Raw genomic sequence first — 16,233 nt, 5'->3', positions numbered from 1 at the left:
TTCCACATCTTTCTTTTGTCATTCGAAAGGATACACTTCCCAAACTAAATGCAGTCTTGGAGTCCCAAGTTTAGCAGAACAACCAACTTTAAGAGCACATGCAAATTTATTATTATAATATTACAAGCCTGGTCACTTATTTCCAATGGAACAACAAGAGTCATCAATGATTATGTTTTAGCTTCAAAACAAATGCTTTCTCAAGCTGACACTGAGCAAATTAGATGTAAGTTGAGAAACCTTCAGATACTCAAAGTTCTGCAAAGTAGAGGTCCTTTTTTCCTCTTGCGCAGCTTTCCAAGCATTTCAATCGTACCTTCCAGAGTAAAAAAGACACTGCTAACATAAATTCTGCATGTCTAGCGAAGCCTTTGTATCTTTTAGGTCACTCCTTTTGAACCGCCACATTCATTATCCGATTATAAATCTCATCAAACGATTTCACTTCTGTTCCCCACAACCTGCCAGAATCAAATGAATCGATTAAAAAATACAGGCATAATCCAATAAAAACTACAAATATTAAGAGGAAGAAAGTATAAGATAGGAAGGAGAGGATAGACCAGCAATTTATGCCAACAGCATTTGCACCAAATTTATCAGCTTTGAGGTCATCTCCAACATGAACTGCTTTGCCAGCCTCTACACAAAGTTGATCTGTGCACGAACAAGAAAGGCTCGATGATGAAGTCCGACATGGTAGATTAACAAGCAAATACTAGAGTCAAAACCATGTTCTTTTGGTGCCAAAGTCCAACTAGCATTTTTTTTTTTTGGGTGCAATGCTGTGCATTGAAAGTTTCATAAAGTTGCAATGGAAATTGGTTTGTCAATTATATAGTAACTATTCAATTTGTCAATGCCACAAAATACAATTGTAAACGCTTCAGGCCACCATTTATTGAAATGTTCATCCGGATGTTGCTGAGACAGGTACCTAACAAAAAGTTACAGATGCTAGAATTTTGGAAAACATTGTACCTAACGCAGCCCTGAAGATTTCAGCTGCAGGTTTCTCATATCCAATTTCTGCAGATACTATGATAGCATCAAACCTGAAACATGTCGCCAAACACAACCAGTTATGAGTCAGTGGACATTATTCAGGGTATTTAAGAAAGCAAGTGCCCACAATAATACAGAGGCACCCATTGTCTGAAGCCTTGGAATATTTGACCAGACTCAAGATTAACTCGTCCACATGGCAACCTTGGACCATGTTGACGTTGGAGTTTCTTAAGTGTTTGTTACAGTCAGAATATTTTTTTTGCACAATGACAGACCAGCCAATAACCATAAAGGCTGTACACGAAATCAATCCAAGAAGGTTGAATAAAATTCTTGAATTAGAAGCCTTGATATCTGTTCCTAGGCAAATTATAACAAGCTGACTGGGATCAGCCTTCATAAATTACGTGTTCCATTGATTGCAAAATAGGAATCGTGTGATCATGAATTTAGTACGGGACAGGAGTAAGCCAAGTGGTAAGTTCACAAGTCACACAGTTCCGGACACAGAGAAGTAGCACTTATTATTTTTCTCAAAGACAAAGGGACGGTGTCCTAAGTATAGACTTCTATTCGACATTAAAGAGAGTTAGCATCTTATTGCCTATTGGCATTCTGTTTAGCAACCTAAATAAAAACTCAACAAGGTGCGTTTAGCATCTTGTCCTGATTAAGTGACAATATAGATAAATACAAACATAGAACAGAGGCAAAAAGTCTTCTGCTAATAAGACACTTTCTTAAGCTGATTACCTTCATCAAAAATAAGTTCATGTTTTCTGGCATTGGAAACAGCAGACCCAAGAAGTGAATACCGTATAACAGGCTGCCCCTAAATAACACTACCTAAGTCATTTTCCCACGCAACCACATCAAGTAAAGAAAAGAAAAGCAATTGCATGAAATATAACAGTAGCACACAACAGTAAGTGGAGAATCTAATAGATCTTTCACGCACAGACTGGCGGAGTATCTGGTTCGAAGAACATAAGGTAATTACTTACAGATTTGAAATATTTAGACCCTCCAATAGTTTCCTCAACCGTGTGTCAAAGTTTGATATAACAGCCAACTTAACTGCATAAAAGAACTATAAGCCACAAACTCAAGGAAATGGGTGCTCTTTGCATACAGGAGAGGAAAAGAAAATGGAAGGTAACAATATCTTAGATTATCATGCAACCTCCATCATCTTTCAAATTGTGAAGCACTTCATAAGCTCCAGATGGCAGTCTCCATGCATCACTCTGTGCAAAGTGCTACAAACAAGAAAAAAAAATAGGTGTTCAAAGATCCAGATGGGATCAGTAAATGTTTTGGATTATTGTTTCTTTGATTTGCAAGATTATTTTAAAGCAAATGCACACAAAATGAACAAGACAACAAGAACAATAATAATGCTTGTTATTGTTATGAAGTCACTTTTTCCCTTGCTGGCTAACATCATTAAAATCACATTAAAGACAGGACTAACAGAAAAGAGTGTTTATGACAAAGGTAAACCTATTGGATTCACAAAATTATTGAAGCTAATCCACAAACTTATAAGGAAAGAGACAGGAGGAGACATATGCAAGACGTCTAGAGATGAGATACAGCTGTAGTTCTCATTGAAGTTGAGCAAAGAAAAACATAAAGATCTAGGAATCATAAATACCTAGCCATAAGCAGTAAAGCAAAGCCATAACATAGTGAATGTCATTTTGATATTGAAAGGTAAAGGTAAGCGGTTAAGTACACCACTTAGCACTTTATCGACTCAGTATAGAAATCAAATACACCATAACAATATATATTATGCAGCTTTTCTGTTCAGATAATGAAACTAGTTTCCTTATGTTCTTCAAAGAAGTTAATTTAAAAGTCACAATTATCAAAGCTGAAGCCCAAGCCACACAGCAAAGACATAAAATCAATCAAGTAAACTCAGTATATTTTTCTCTTCAGCATACTGTAGCTTCACAGAAAAGATAACCGCAATTGCCAAAGTACAGGAAACATTGTACCTCATAGACTTCTTCAAAATATTCGTTGTTTGAACAACCAGTGGCTTCAGAAACCACATATCTCCAAAATGGGCGTCCATCTGCCTGTTAATCTAAGAAGTGATTAGTTCTTCAAGGTATTCTCTCATGACTAGTGACTAAGATTACTGCCTGTCTAATTAACAATTTTCAAACTTAAAATTGTAAACCAGGTTTATTAGTCCAACCATCGCTTCCATGGTCAACACATGAACATGATAAGATGAAATCAAAGTCTGTCCTATATGAAGACCAACAATACAGCAAATATAATGAAACTGTATAGTCATTAATCTTTTTTACAATCCATTAACAAAAAGGCTAACGCTACATGTACTATTGTACTGCTTTCATAGAATAAAAGACCAATACTCTTATGTCCAAATCTACTATTTAACTTAAAGACATCAAAAGGAGGGCTTAAAGAAAAAGACCATGAATCATTGATGCTTGACTTTATAGAAGATCCACTTAACGTACCAACAAAATCTCAGATGGACAAGAAATAAAATTGACATAGAAAAATGTTTGTGGAAGACAAGTATAGTACCTGCCTGATATCGAAGCTTTTCTGGCCAAGATGCTGAAAAAGCTCTCTTGAATCCCTCTTTTATTTCACTTGCATTTGTCTTGATCCCTTGGAGCACAAAAAAGAAAAGAAAGATTATGTGTTGTTGCCTGTTGCGCACAATTGGCAAACACTCAAGAGTAGCCCTCTGAATAAATTTATGCACCTTTCACAATACGGTCACTTATTTGATACAAAAACTATTTTACCACATGGCAGAGAAGATTAGTTGACTAGTTGCGGAAAATTAAGGACATTGAAGTTTTGGATGACTAATGCAATAATCACTTCACTGTATGGTACAGAATCCAATGCTCATACTGAAAGAAGCTAGTGAAAAACCAAGCTAGGGGATAACACATGGCGGTCCAAACAAGAGGCCTCCAGATTAAAGTTAAGCAGTTCTATTTGCAAGAACTGCTTTACTGTCCTCTTGGTTTAGTTAGCACTTAGCCAAAATTGGCAACCAAAACGAACCATATTTTTTGCCAATTGCTGCATATGTCTCTGCAACCGGAGAAGCAGTCTGTAGAAGTGTTCCTCCAGCATCCAATAGCAATGCATCAAATGTTCTCTGTCTGCAGGCTCCTGCTAAGATAAATAATATTTGCTGAATTTCAAGAGGGAGCAATTTAAACCACCATTGTTTGAAACTACTGACAGACTGTGCTATAATAGGACTAGAAACCTTTATTCTGAAGTAAATTGAGCATTAATCAGGCATGAACAACAAGAACGACAAAGCAAAATGTACACATGCATCCTACTTCAATGCCCCATGAGACCATGACAGTAGTCAAAATTTCTCTAAAACGCAGAATTTCCAAACAAAGAGTCCAAACCATACTACTGCACCTTCTCTTCCTATAGGATAATGAGAAAGACGTACAAAATTTAAACGGGAAGTGGCAGGATCAAGATTCAACACAATAGCATGAACACTTAGAATGTTTGGTACCACTGCTTATGTGAGTAACAAAGCTGTGATACGTGACAGGAAAAATTTGGAAGCGCAATGCTGACCATGTTATATTTAAATTTTAAAAATAAAACCTGGCAGGCTGCCAGACATTTTTAAAGTGCCACGTTCTGATCCTCGTGGTTATAAAGAGGCTAGTCTTTAGAGCCTAAGAATTTGTTGTGTCAGAGGAGGCCTTTCACCATGAACTGAACTCAGATACGGCGTAGTCCAATCTCACAATTTTGAGTTCAACTCCGGTAAGGTACAATGCGGGAAACCCGATGTTGGACCATTCAAAGAGCTTCCAAACAAAATGGGGAAAGAGTTAGAACAGCCAGCCAGAACCGGGCATCATGACGTCAAGTTTTCGGGGTCTGTCGCACTCTTGGATGTTATAAGCACCAATGTTCACTCACCTTAGTCACAATGAACTTCCCCGTCAACCCGTGCACCAATTAAGCATCTACTATACTGTATGCGTGGCAGAATTATAATGAAGTTCTGACTTCTAGGTTCTACCCAATGACCAGCCTAAAGTCACCAAGAAAAAAAAAATTGTCCATGGCACCCACAAAAGGGGAAATATTGCAAAGCCGCGCTAGAATTTCTAAACCAAGCAACGACCAAAAACTGTACTTAAACCAATTTTCTTAACCATTTCCAATACTTGAAGAGCCGCATTTCATTCTAACCACTCACAAGAAAATCATTATTGGAAAGAAGAGCAAAACAAATGAGCTCCAATTCGATCAAATAACCACCGAGGGAAGAGGAAAGAACTGCATCCGTGAAATACCACACAAGTGAACGACAAACTGTTGAAGAATCGGCATAGCTCGAGTATAGACTTCTACCGTCGGAATGGAATAAAAGTTAACGAAATTCAACGGAAGTGCACGAAAACGGAGGCACGAGTATCGTCTTTCTGGCTCCAAAGGGAAGAAAAAGGAAAACCTGTCATCATCGAAGAGAGAGGAATTAAATTCCGGCGGTACGGATTCAGAAACGCGGATCCAACGCGATCGGGAGCCCGATTCCTAGCGTTAACGGCGGCGGGTCCCGCCAACCTGATCTCCACGAACCGGCGGAGCATGGTGCTCAAGGCTGCGCCCCTTTCTGAGGGGCGCCGCCGAGTGGAAGGGAAAGGCCAAAAATTCGGGTCGGGATTACCGAAGGACTGGGTCCAACCAGTTGTTCCCTTATCTATCGGTTCCGAAATTGGATCCGATTCGAAAGATCACTGCAGCTTGTAATTTTCATAAATTTTTGGAGAAAAGTGAAATTTCAATCGGTCCCTTCATGAGACCGTAATTACACAATAGCGTGACAGTTTTTCTTTAACCACATGTTTTTGCAGTTGATTTCGTGAGTTTTTCTTTAACCACATCTTTTTGCAGTTGATTTCGTGCTAGGTGGCTAACATGGGCACTTGTGTTCTACCATTTTACTAGAGGAATATTTTTTTCTTTTTAAAAAGTCAGACATTTTTTTCAAAGTTCATTTTGGCCTTCATAAAAAGGTTTTTTTTTTTTATATATATATAACCCACTCTAAAAGAAGAATCGAAGGTCTCTCCTTCTTCTTTCTATTTTGGGGTACATAATTGTATCTGAAATTAGATGAGATAACGGTACTCCTGTTTTATTTCACTTAATAACATCCCATGAATTGAATAGACCGCATGGCATCATCCATCCAGCTATGCTCCTTAAAACTTTTCAAACTTTTTTTTAGAAAAACTTTTAAACTAGAAGCATGGGTGGCTGCCAAGGGCCCTGGCCCTCTCTTAAAAAAAAATTACATGTAAATTTTAAAAATAAATTTTTCTATACAAAAATATATTTCGGCCTTTGTTAAAATTTTCAAACTATAACTTGATTTCCTCATAAAAAATTCTTGGTTTTGTTCCTAACTAGAAAGGAAGATTAGATTATAAGAAAAAAAGGGCTGATAACAGGAACCCTTGTTTGGCAATGGAGAAGGTTACATGCACACAAATCAACCCCGATCGGGGACCATATGAAAGTGTTCAACAAAAGAAAATCAACAATGTAAGGCGCTTTTGTGAAATTATATTAAAGAAGTGTTCCTGTTTCAGAAAACGTCCAAAAAGTTCCCGGCTGAGTCGATATTGCGTAAAAACTTGGATACCATATATTGCAAATGGATCGGGTAACGAAGTCAGATTCACTTGAGAAAATTAACGTTACACTCTTCCAACATTTCAGCTTTTTACAGGCGAGTCCTGCATGCATGCCTTCGATATTTGGAGTCTGGACAGAGTTAGAAGGCCCTTTAAGATTTGAAATCGGAAGATCTTTATCTTTTATAATTTTCTTTTTTTGGCTCGGTTGTATAATTTCTTAACTGATTCAAGGCGGCTGTGGCTTTAAAAGTTTCTTCTATATCAGCCTCATCCGCTATTTCTTTTGTTTTCTTTCTCTCCCCCGTAGAGATTATAGTCCACCAGTCAAGGTCCATCTCTCTCTCTCTCTCTCTCTCTCTCTCTCTCTCTTTTTGTTAGCCTGTATCTTGTTCACAATCTGTTCGTCGTCTTTCTTCCGGTTTATACATGAAGTTAACGCTATCTTCTGCTTAACTTTGGTTGGAAAAAACCAGGAGATAGATCAAGTGCAGCCAATTCTCTGTGCCTGAGAATCACAGGCTTCAAAAACAGAGAAGAAAGAAGATGAAAATAGCAGAAACGTCTCCAGGTGTGCTCTTCTATCCAAGGGTCCTACATGTTTTCCTGCATATTGCTGACTTCCCCATAAGTCACCTGAACATGAATCTGGCATCGATAATATATTCTGCAGAAGCTATGTTTGTATCCACCCTGGACATGGTTTCGAACCAAGTAGCCTTTTTCGTCACCACTCCAACTTTTGAAGTCATCTCGAGCATGGCCTGAACATGTTTAGTATCAAATTCACACCAGAACAGATTTATGCAAATTAAACGTGTGCAATACTACAATTGCATCGAGGTTGTACTGTTCTATTGGCTGCCTGACATCATCATTGTGGCACCGAAATGAGTCCAGCCTACGCACCCTTTGTCTGCGCTTTGAAAGAGTTCATCCTTCAAACACCAGCATCTTTCATCAAGCACTATGTATTGACTGAGGATATGCAGACAACAGCTTGACTTTTGTGTTTGTATATCTGATATTATGAACCTCAACTTACAAGAGCCGCTTCTACATGGTTAGACAACAAAAAAAATATTAAAATCCTAAAGCTCTATCTCCTTTGATTATCGAGTAAAAAGCTCATCTTCTCTCTGACAACTCTTGAGCCTGCTGGAATTCCCTTCGTATGATCTCAAGCACAATTTCGTTCCAAGTATCCACTGGGCCTGGCATACACCAATGCAAGCAATCTTGCGGTGGCGGCCTTCCGTCCGGACCACGCTTTGTGACCTTGTTAGGATCTAGACTTCTGTAAGGACCAGGGTGGCCATCTGCACGGTAACTGAATACTTCAGTTATGTCCATGAGCCTCAGTTTTGACTTGTTGGTTGCCTTCTTTTGTGCCCTCTGGAATCCCATCACCTGTTGCTCATGCATCCTCTGGGTAAAACCATTTTCCACCAGTTCTCCTTCTGTCAGTGGCTTCACTTTCCCAGTGCAGGAGCCGCCTGTGTTCCACGCTCCCCCTTCATAATGATCTGGTGAATACGACCTCAAGATTGTAAGGCCCTTGTAGCCTGGATGTGTAACTATGGCAGCAAGACTGGTTTCAACAGAGATTCCATACGCCTCAATGTTATTTATTTTCTTAGTGCGGTTTAAATCGGGCCACCAAAGTTGCCCGCCGACAATTTCATTGTTCAGAATGTACACAGACTGCTTTGCAAACCAATGACCAGATGATAGAACAAGCACATCAATGCTGGGAAGGAGTTCCATGAAGGTTTGGTCTGGTTTGTCTAGGTGTAGTTTGTCGACACCTGCAGGTGCAAAATCAAAGGCCTCTGACATCTGGTGGACCAGCCAGGATGACCAGATCCTCACTATCATCACTGAGTATGATTCAAAGAACCAACGGTGCATCTTCCGGTTGCCTCTGTTCTTGGGACTTTCCACCTGCAGATAAGTTTAACATAAATAAGACATGGTGCATGATTAGGATGATAGGTATTCACTGGCATGTGGGTGGCTACGGATTCATCTCTCCTATATTACCCTGATACATGTTTATGTGCCTATCGGTGTCTGTGCATGGAGGGGGAGAGAGACAGAGAAGTTATCTAACAGCTTGTCATGTGGGGTGTGTCTGAGAGTGAGCCGTGCATGTGTGTGTGTGTGTGTGAGAGAGAGAGAGAGAGAGAGAGAGGCGTGCCTGCCAAAGTATGCACAGCAAAGATTCCATCTGATTGCGAGCAACTGAATCACCAACAAAAGCCAGAGTTTTCCCCCTCATCAGCTCTAGGAATCTTTTGCCATCAAAGCGTGGTAGATCACATTCATTAGGCCTCCATCTCCAGTTTTCGTACTCTTGATCAGGCCTCCCATTACCCTGACAATTCTGCATCTGGGTGATAATAGGACAAGTATTGTTGGTGTATAGTGGTCCAGAGGGGTCAAAAAACCATTTGCCATGGTATAGATCGCAGTATCCTGAAGAATAAACCACCAGTAAAATATAAGTACGATTCTGTTGCATATGTAAACAGAAAATAGAAAGGAGAAAAGAGCTACGACTGAAGGCAAATACAATTTTAACTTTGGGAGAGTGCGATATATGTCCAACAAAGATAAACCACCAGTAGCTATTATCTTAACAAGCCAGTATCATGCCACAGGCGCCAAACATACGAGACTAAGAACAAGCCAGAAGTAGAATGTGATTATTAGTCTCAAAACATTTTTCAGATTGTAAGGATACAATAAACATTGTGCAAAACATACGTAAGTCCTTCATAACAAGGAAAAAGTATGACTTGGAGACCAAAAAAGGACCATTTGGAAGAAACGTGAAGCATACACCACAAAATTTGAAAGATTCCCCTAGGTCAATAATTTCACAAACCAGCATGCTCATTCTGAAGCAACTAAACGCAGAATGCCGATACAAGTGGTAGTCATTTCAGTCACATAATTGCACATACCCGAGCCATTGATTTCATTTGCTGATAAAGTATTGTCAATGTCTGATGTCATAGAACCATGTATAGAACCTAAGCTGCTGTTCTCATTCTTCACAGTCACACTCAATCTGTCATTAGAACCCAATGGTGCAGTAACAGAAAAGTTGCTTGAACCAGAACCACCCTTTCTATGAAGGATATGATGGCTTTCTTCTTTATCATTCTTTATGACAGTCTGCTTATCAAGATACCCAAATTGTGCTTCTCTATCACCATATAGACCATTAAAATAGCCTTGAAATGTTGAACTAACTGATACAATAGTCGAAAGAGATGAAGAAAGAACCAGAAGTACTGCTAAGGCAGCCAATGAAACAGTGAGGGCTGAAATTGATTTTGGAAAACTGTTCATCCATAGAAGCGCTTTAGGAGAAGCCAAAGTCATGGATCTGTTTGCAGTATTGTGAACTCCAACAGAAACATGCCTAGGGAACTTCTACTCCCCAAACTGAAACATAACCACACAAAGATAAATGTGGGTTCAATTTAAAATAGGTACAGATGATCTCAATCAGTTCTGGACCACCACGGCTTCTATAGATTACTCCACTTCCAAGAAATCATGAAGGCATGGTCTGCAAGAAGTTACACCATCAAGTGGTTAGTCTAGGAAACAGCATCGAGACAAAAGTAGAATCAACACTAAACAATTCGCTGTGAAAAAACATTTTGCAGCAACTATTTCACACAATATCCAATGTTGGTCCTGGATGGCCTCGCTGTGAAAAAACATTTTGCAGCCCTGTTTGCTCATTGTTTTCTCAAAGTATTTTTCTCACCGAAATTTGAGCCCTATCAAAAGATGTCTAGGTAAAAGGGGAACTCTCTTACTTTGGAACTCACCTTGAGTCCATACATGTTCTTTAGGTTTTCTTTTTAAGAACCAAAAAAACTATTGTTATGAAAAGGAGAAGGTAAGACGAATGAGCATCCCAAGCAAACCAAGAAATTATGTATGAAGAACAATGAAGTCAATAAGCTTCAGGTTACAGCTCCTTGTCACAAGGTCAGTGTCAGTTTAGACAAATGCTTCCATGCTAGCGTGTGTAAAGTGAAGTTAGGAGGTTCTAGTTTTGAAGCAGTTTTAAATGTCCATACCATGGGAATGCCTTTAACCAACCATCTCCAAACCTATCCCAAAAGGGCTACCAATATCTGACTAGGTGATTCAGCTTCACGCCCTCAGATTGAATAAATTTTAGAGTCTGAGACCAGGGTTGGACCCCTTGCCACAACATCAAAGAACGAAACTTTCTTGGTGATAGGAGACGAGGTTTCAAAAGTGCATGAGGGTCTCACAAGTGAAATGCATGGTAGACATGCACTTTCAGAGACATCTGTGCGAGATCCAAAAAATTCATTGTCCCAAAAAGGAAATGTTTTGCAAATAAAAGGTCCTCATTATCATCTTGCAGCAATCCAAACAGTTTTATCTTTGGCTCTAGCAAGTAAAACCTCTTTTTTTGGAAATCAAAAGTCAAATACTCTTTAGGTCTAATCAAGCAAACAATATTCGCTCTGTTAAATAAGGGCCCAATAGGAAATTGCTTTGCATCACCACCAGAAAACCTCAGGCTTTGCATCACCATTATGCTGTTCTTAGAAACAAACCGAATGAGAATTTAATTTTTCCTTATGTTCTTCGCCATGATCATATCAAAGAGATTTTTCCTTGTATAATCAAAATTGACGAGACATCTGGTCCAAGCATAACAACCTCTTGAGACAAATTCAGAGATAAAATACGCATTTCATAAAAGATATGATTTATTTTCCAAATTCATGGAATATTAGATTGCTCCTCGGTACCCAACTATATTTGGTAATTCCGGCATATGACAGCATTTGGGACTGAAAATTCCCATGGCAAATCCCTCCTCAGCTCTAAGAAGATGCTGATGAGTCTTGCCAGACCCGTTGTCAGGATTTGAGTCTGTTGGACATCCAAACTACACGCTAAGACCATTGACATCCCCCTGAACCGCAGCGACATAAGGAAATAAATTGTTCTATTCCAAAACAGGGACCGACTCCATTAATGGATGACAATAACCGCAGAATCTGCTACGACTAGTAAGCTTCTAGCAAAAGTCCATCCACCCGCCAATCGTGGCCTCATCACGTCACAACCATCCAAAATCTAAATTTGTTTAGTCATTCAATCGTGAGTGCAAGTATTGAAAAAAAGTAAAGACACAATGTATTACCTTCCCGACGCCAATAAACTTTTGAGCTTCGCACAGGCTATTTACCGCCTTTTACTGCATCCAATTCCAGAAAGGGAAAAAGTGAGGTGAGATCTAAGACCAGCATCATCACCAGCACAATGATGTGAATTCCAAGAGAAGAACAACAAACAAACATGAAAATAAAGTGAAAAACAAGACATAAAAAGTTGAAAAAATAAAACTAAGAAGGGTCTTAAAGGACTAATCTACCAACCAAGAACAAATGAAATACTAAGAAAAAAAAAAAAAAAGACTGTCCAAGATTTGGCACTGGCTTAATGAAACCTCCTTGTGAGTGCTTCAAATTTGTCAAAAAAATAGTGGTGATCAAGATGATGATGATTACAGGTATGTGCCTTGGAATGCCCAAACTTCAAGATTCGAGAGAGAGGCAATATTTGGACGTTGAATCTCCAACGATCCGCATCGTTCAAGAGATCAACAAACAGAGTTGAGGTTAAGTTCTCTTTCTTTTTTCTCAGTACATATGATCCCCGCATTTCAATCACATCATAAAAGCATCACATTATAAAAGCATCCGCGAAGATAACGAAAAACAAACCGAAAGACGCGTTCCCCATCAAAACAACCACAACAAATTCCACCTCCATTCTGCAAACCGCTAAAAGAAAAGGGAAAGAAAACAGAGGGGAAAAACTACCACTGGGTTTCTCAAGCGGCTGCCAAAAGTAGCCGTTTGACGAAATACCACGGACAATCCCGTGCATTCCAAGAGTCGGATCTCCCTCCCTTTAAAAGGACCGGCAATGGCGGTGCTCACCTCCTTCTCTCGGGTAACTTGAGTCACTCGAATCCAGGGACAACTCGCCGGAGTTTTCCTTTATAGGGATCTAGAAGGCCCTGAGTACGGCCGGTTTCTTACCTGGATCTGGATCTTACCTAAATCGGGTCTGACTATGATAGCGACCCGTCGTTTGCCTGTCGCGCACATCGCTTGGCTTCCACTTTCAATCAATGGCTCCAAGTTTAATGAAAGAGACATTTTCCCACATAAAAAGGCTGTTTGTATCCATAAAACAATGAAAAGGATCCAGCGACCCTACTCCACGTGGTCCCGTATTTTAACAAACCAATATTAGTCAAGCTGACTGCTCGCTTTTCTTGTAGCTCGAGAACTATTGACAAATCTATTCTGAGAAATAGTGTTTCTGATTTTAATATTTTGAAACCAATAAAAAGTGTCCTTATAAAATAACTTTTATTCTTACTATCACTTGATTGTTACTAGTGCATTTTTACATATATATATTAAACTTTTGTTCTGATTTTGTCTCTAAAACCATATTTTTGAAGTGTTTGGACGCCATGAAAACTGTGTTTATTCAATTCAAACACACTAAAACCATATTTTTGAAGTGTTTGGACGCCATGAAAACCGTCTTTATTCAATTCAAACACAGTTTTGACAGAACCTGATTTTGTTAAAAAGTAGTGAAATGTCTTGGTTTTCAATGTGTCACACCCCCAAAAAAAAAAGAAAAAAGAAAACAAGGTTTGTTAGATTCTTCAAAGAACTTTGTTTTCATAAAACCCAACTTTTACAAAGCTGGGTTAAAGAAGGGTCCCATAATGGCACTTTAACCAGTAAATTTGAAGGGAAGAGACAGTTTTTGACTAAAAAATGCGACGAATTTTGCCAAAAAGTGAAATCTCATCTCATGAGAATAAATGAAGCACCAGTTTGCCATGATCTTTTTCTCCATGTTCGTTCTACCAAATCATACAAAAATTCACTCTGATTGTTTCCACTCAAAAGGAGGCGAAAATGTCTAGTAAAAAAAATCTCATTACAGAATGAAACAAACATCAAAAACACGCTGATGGGATAGTGCAAGTTGAGCAAATGGCTTCTCACACTTTCCTGGACAAAATCCAGATAGCGTTAGGATCCAATTATTTTTTGGATCTGTTCTTTGCAAATCCGATACTGGATAACATAATCCGACCCACTAAACCCCGTGCAATTTTTATGTGAAATAAAGTTATTAATGGTAGCGATGACATGTAACTATGGAGATTAAATGAGAAGAGAAAAGGGGAAATTATGTCCATTAATATTGAATGAGAATCACTTTCTCATAGAGGAAGTCATTACTGAAGATGTTATCGGTTAATTAATTAGGCCACTGGCTATTTTGAGGCACTCTTTTGGCGTTCTCATTAACCGACGAGACCGAGATGCATTAATGGTTTATTAATGAACGAAAGCATAGGAAAAATATTCCAATCTAACTGATCGCCTGAGTTTGTCTTTGAGGCTTTTAATGCTGCTTGGAGATACATCAGTAATTAACTTAAAACGAAGATGCTTGTGTGATATGTCTACTATTACACGTGTAGAATATCAAGTCATGTGTTTATGAATTTATTTATTTGCTTGCTTATTTTGCCTTGCTAACGACATTTAAGCTTTAAACTAACTTTTTTATAAATCCAACCACATGATAAAAACAACGTGCTAAAATTTATGAGACTCGAGGAAAGAGACATGCAAATCGAATGTATAAATTTAAATGTATAGAACATTCAAAATTAGTTTTTTTTTTTTAAGCTAGTAGAATCAAGTATAGACATTGAATTTTCTATTTTTTCATTATAGTGTTGTCTTTTTGTGTATTTCATATTTACCCATATAACTAAATTTATGAAAAACAGCTCCAAGTACTAAGAAACACACAAAAACATATTTAGTGAGACAATCTGTCTTTCAAAGGGCGTTTGATTGCCTTTGTATGATTTGAGATTCAAATAGATTAGTTTGACTTTCTCATCATGCAAAAAGTACATCAAGGATTTCAAATATAGATATTTGATATTAATTATGATTGTGATCTTTAGTTAGACGAACCATAATTATGTTTACAGCATAATCAAAAGCATAAAACATCATGAAAATCTTAAATCTGAGTAAATGTCTCCTCCTTGGTATCTCATGTTCATGAGTCTTGACTTTATCTTCGTAAGACTTTATCCTTTTTAATGTTATTTGTTGAAACGAGTGGGGCTTATGATCACTTACTTTGGGTGATATCCAGCAACATTCTCTACGGAATGACTTGGTCATAGAGTTTTCTTTTTCATCTCAGACTTTCCTTCTTCTTTGGTTTGACCATCGATGCCTTGTGAAGTTGGTATTACAAAATACAATTTCTTCCAACTCACGGTTCGGTGACGTTGCCATTTTGACGAATAATTAGCTTTGAGCAAGGCGAAGCCAAGGTAGAGCTCCCACGGGTCCTGGCTTCACCTTAATTTTTTTTTTAATTTATATATAAATTTTTAAAAAATATATAAAAATTTTGAAAAATAATGTTTTCGTTAAAATTTAGAAACTTTAATTTGATCCCTCTTATAAAAATTTTTTAACCCCACGATGGCTTTTGAGAAGTCAATATTGTTTTAAATTTAATTGAGAGTAGAAAGGCATTTATCTCTCCACTTCAATATTCGTCCATTTGGTCAGCCTTTAGCTGTTTTCCATACCAGCGTGACGCGGTGACGTTATGAAAGGAAAATACGACTACAAATAAAATACCACCACGACTTGGCGCTTTTTCTTCTCATCGCCACCAAATTCAAACTCAGTTGATGTTACTTACATGCGCAACAGCTTCGTAGGTCCGTCAGGTACAGGGCTGGGGTCGGCCCGGGCCGGGCCGGCCCGTCCCGGTATGGGCCGGGAAAATCCTGGCCCAGGTCAGCTCGGCCCGGTCCGTTTAAGCTTGGTAAGTTAAAAATATATATATATTTCTTAATTTTTTTGTTTTAATAATATTTTTATTTTTAATAAATATAATTTATATTAAAAAATGTTATTTTATAATTAAAAAATATTTTTTAAATTTAAATGAATGAAACCCGAAAAGAAACCTAGGCCAGGCTGGCCGGCCGGCCCTTACCGAGCCGGGCCCTATACCCACCACCCTTCATAAGGTAGAGAAAAATTAAATGACTCTGATTTGTTAGAGTCATCTTTTGAATTCTAATACGATGGGACGGTTAAAAAGAAAAGGGGAAAATGCCCATATTATGTCATTGTCTCATGTATTTGACCAAAAAATTAGTTAAAATAATTGAACATTTCAAAGTATTTCATGAATATATTAGTGCAGTTATCAACCCATAAAATCACAGCCCAACCCTGACTTCAAATACATGAACATAAATTAATAGATGAATAAATAAGGGAGGGGTGACGGAATGAACCTGTGAGAAAAAAGTGTGGTCCGGTTTCCTCATGGTGAAGAGAGAATGGTGAAGAGAAAGAGAGAT

General features: G+C 38.3%; 2 protein-coding genes across 6 annotated transcripts; both read right to left on the bottom strand.

Annotated features, from left to right (window-relative positions):
• Nucleotides 1-87: 87 nt before the first annotated feature.
• Nucleotides 88-5,721, bottom strand: LOC116247738 (uncharacterized). Of its 2 annotated transcripts, none has more exons than XM_031620032.2 (9): nt 5,516-5,721; nt 4,078-4,191; nt 3,583-3,669; nt 3,015-3,094; nt 2,192-2,267; nt 2,013-2,085; nt 982-1,055; nt 564-657; nt 88-461 (listed from the first exon to the last, which is right to left on the bottom strand). In XM_031620032.2, exons 1-9 carry the CDS (start codon nt 5,652-5,654, stop codon nt 386-388), a joined length of 813 nt encoding a protein of 270 aa, XP_031475892.1. In that variant the 5' UTR covers nt 5,655-5,721; the 3' UTR covers nt 88-385. The 2 variants fall into 2 exon arrangements, with proteins under 2 accessions (XP_031475892.1, XP_031475893.1); XM_031620033.2 differs by having other exon boundaries at nt 4,078-4,188.
• Nucleotides 5,722-7,659: 1,938 nt separating this feature from the next.
• Nucleotides 7,660-16,233, bottom strand: LOC116247737 (protein YLS7-like). Of its 4 annotated transcripts, none has more exons than XM_031620030.2 (5): nt 16,168-16,233; nt 11,920-11,973; nt 9,674-10,287; nt 8,905-9,182; nt 7,660-8,648 (listed from the first exon to the last, which is right to left on the bottom strand). In XM_031620030.2, exons 3-5 carry the CDS (start codon nt 10,095-10,097, stop codon nt 7,833-7,835), a joined length of 1,518 nt encoding a protein of 505 aa, XP_031475890.1. In that variant the 5' UTR covers nt 10,098-10,287; nt 11,920-11,973; nt 16,168-16,233; the 3' UTR covers nt 7,660-7,832. The 4 variants fall into 4 exon arrangements, with proteins under 4 accessions (XP_031475890.1, XP_031475888.1, XP_031475891.1 ...); XM_031620028.2 differs by lacking the exon at nt 16,168-16,233 and adding an exon at nt 12,602-12,763; XM_031620031.2 differs by lacking the exon at nt 16,168-16,233 and adding an exon at nt 12,503-12,524.

Source organism: Nymphaea colorata, chromosome 2 (genome assembly GCF_008831285.2).
Source record: "Nymphaea colorata isolate Beijing-Zhang1983 chromosome 2, ASM883128v2, whole genome shotgun sequence".
Lineage (NCBI taxonomy): Eukaryota > Viridiplantae > Streptophyta > Magnoliopsida > Nymphaeales > Nymphaeaceae > Nymphaea > Nymphaea colorata.
The sequence above is the reverse complement of the archived record's forward strand: the minus strand, read 5'-3'. Positions and strand labels throughout refer to the sequence as shown.

Bases quoted from the DNA above. Each gene is read 5' to 3' on its own strand.
- LOC116247738 (XM_031620032.2), bottom strand. From the start codon at position 5,654: ATGCTCCGCCGGTTCGTGGAGATCAGGTTGGCGGGACCCGCCGCCGTT. The intron at 3,670-4,077 runs GTTCGTTTTGGT...TTGTGCTCCAAG, and splicing joins AGCAATTGGCAAAAAATATG to GGATCAAGACAAATGCAAGT. The intron at 2,268-3,014 runs GTACAATGTTTC...TCTTGTTTGTAG, and splicing joins ATTTTGAAGAAGTCTATGAG to CACTTTGCACAGAGTGATGC.
- LOC116247737 (XM_031620030.2), bottom strand. From the start codon at position 10,097: ATGACTTTGGCTTCTCCTAAAGCGCTTCTATGGATGAACAGTTTTCCA. The intron at 9,183-9,673 runs GTATGTGCAATT...TTTATTCTTCAG, and splicing joins AAATGAAATCAATGGCTCGG to GATACTGCGATCTATACCAT. The intron at 8,649-8,904 runs GCACGCCTCTCT...ACTTATCTGCAG, and splicing joins TGCTGTGCATACTTTGGCAG to GTGGAAAGTCCCAAGAACAG.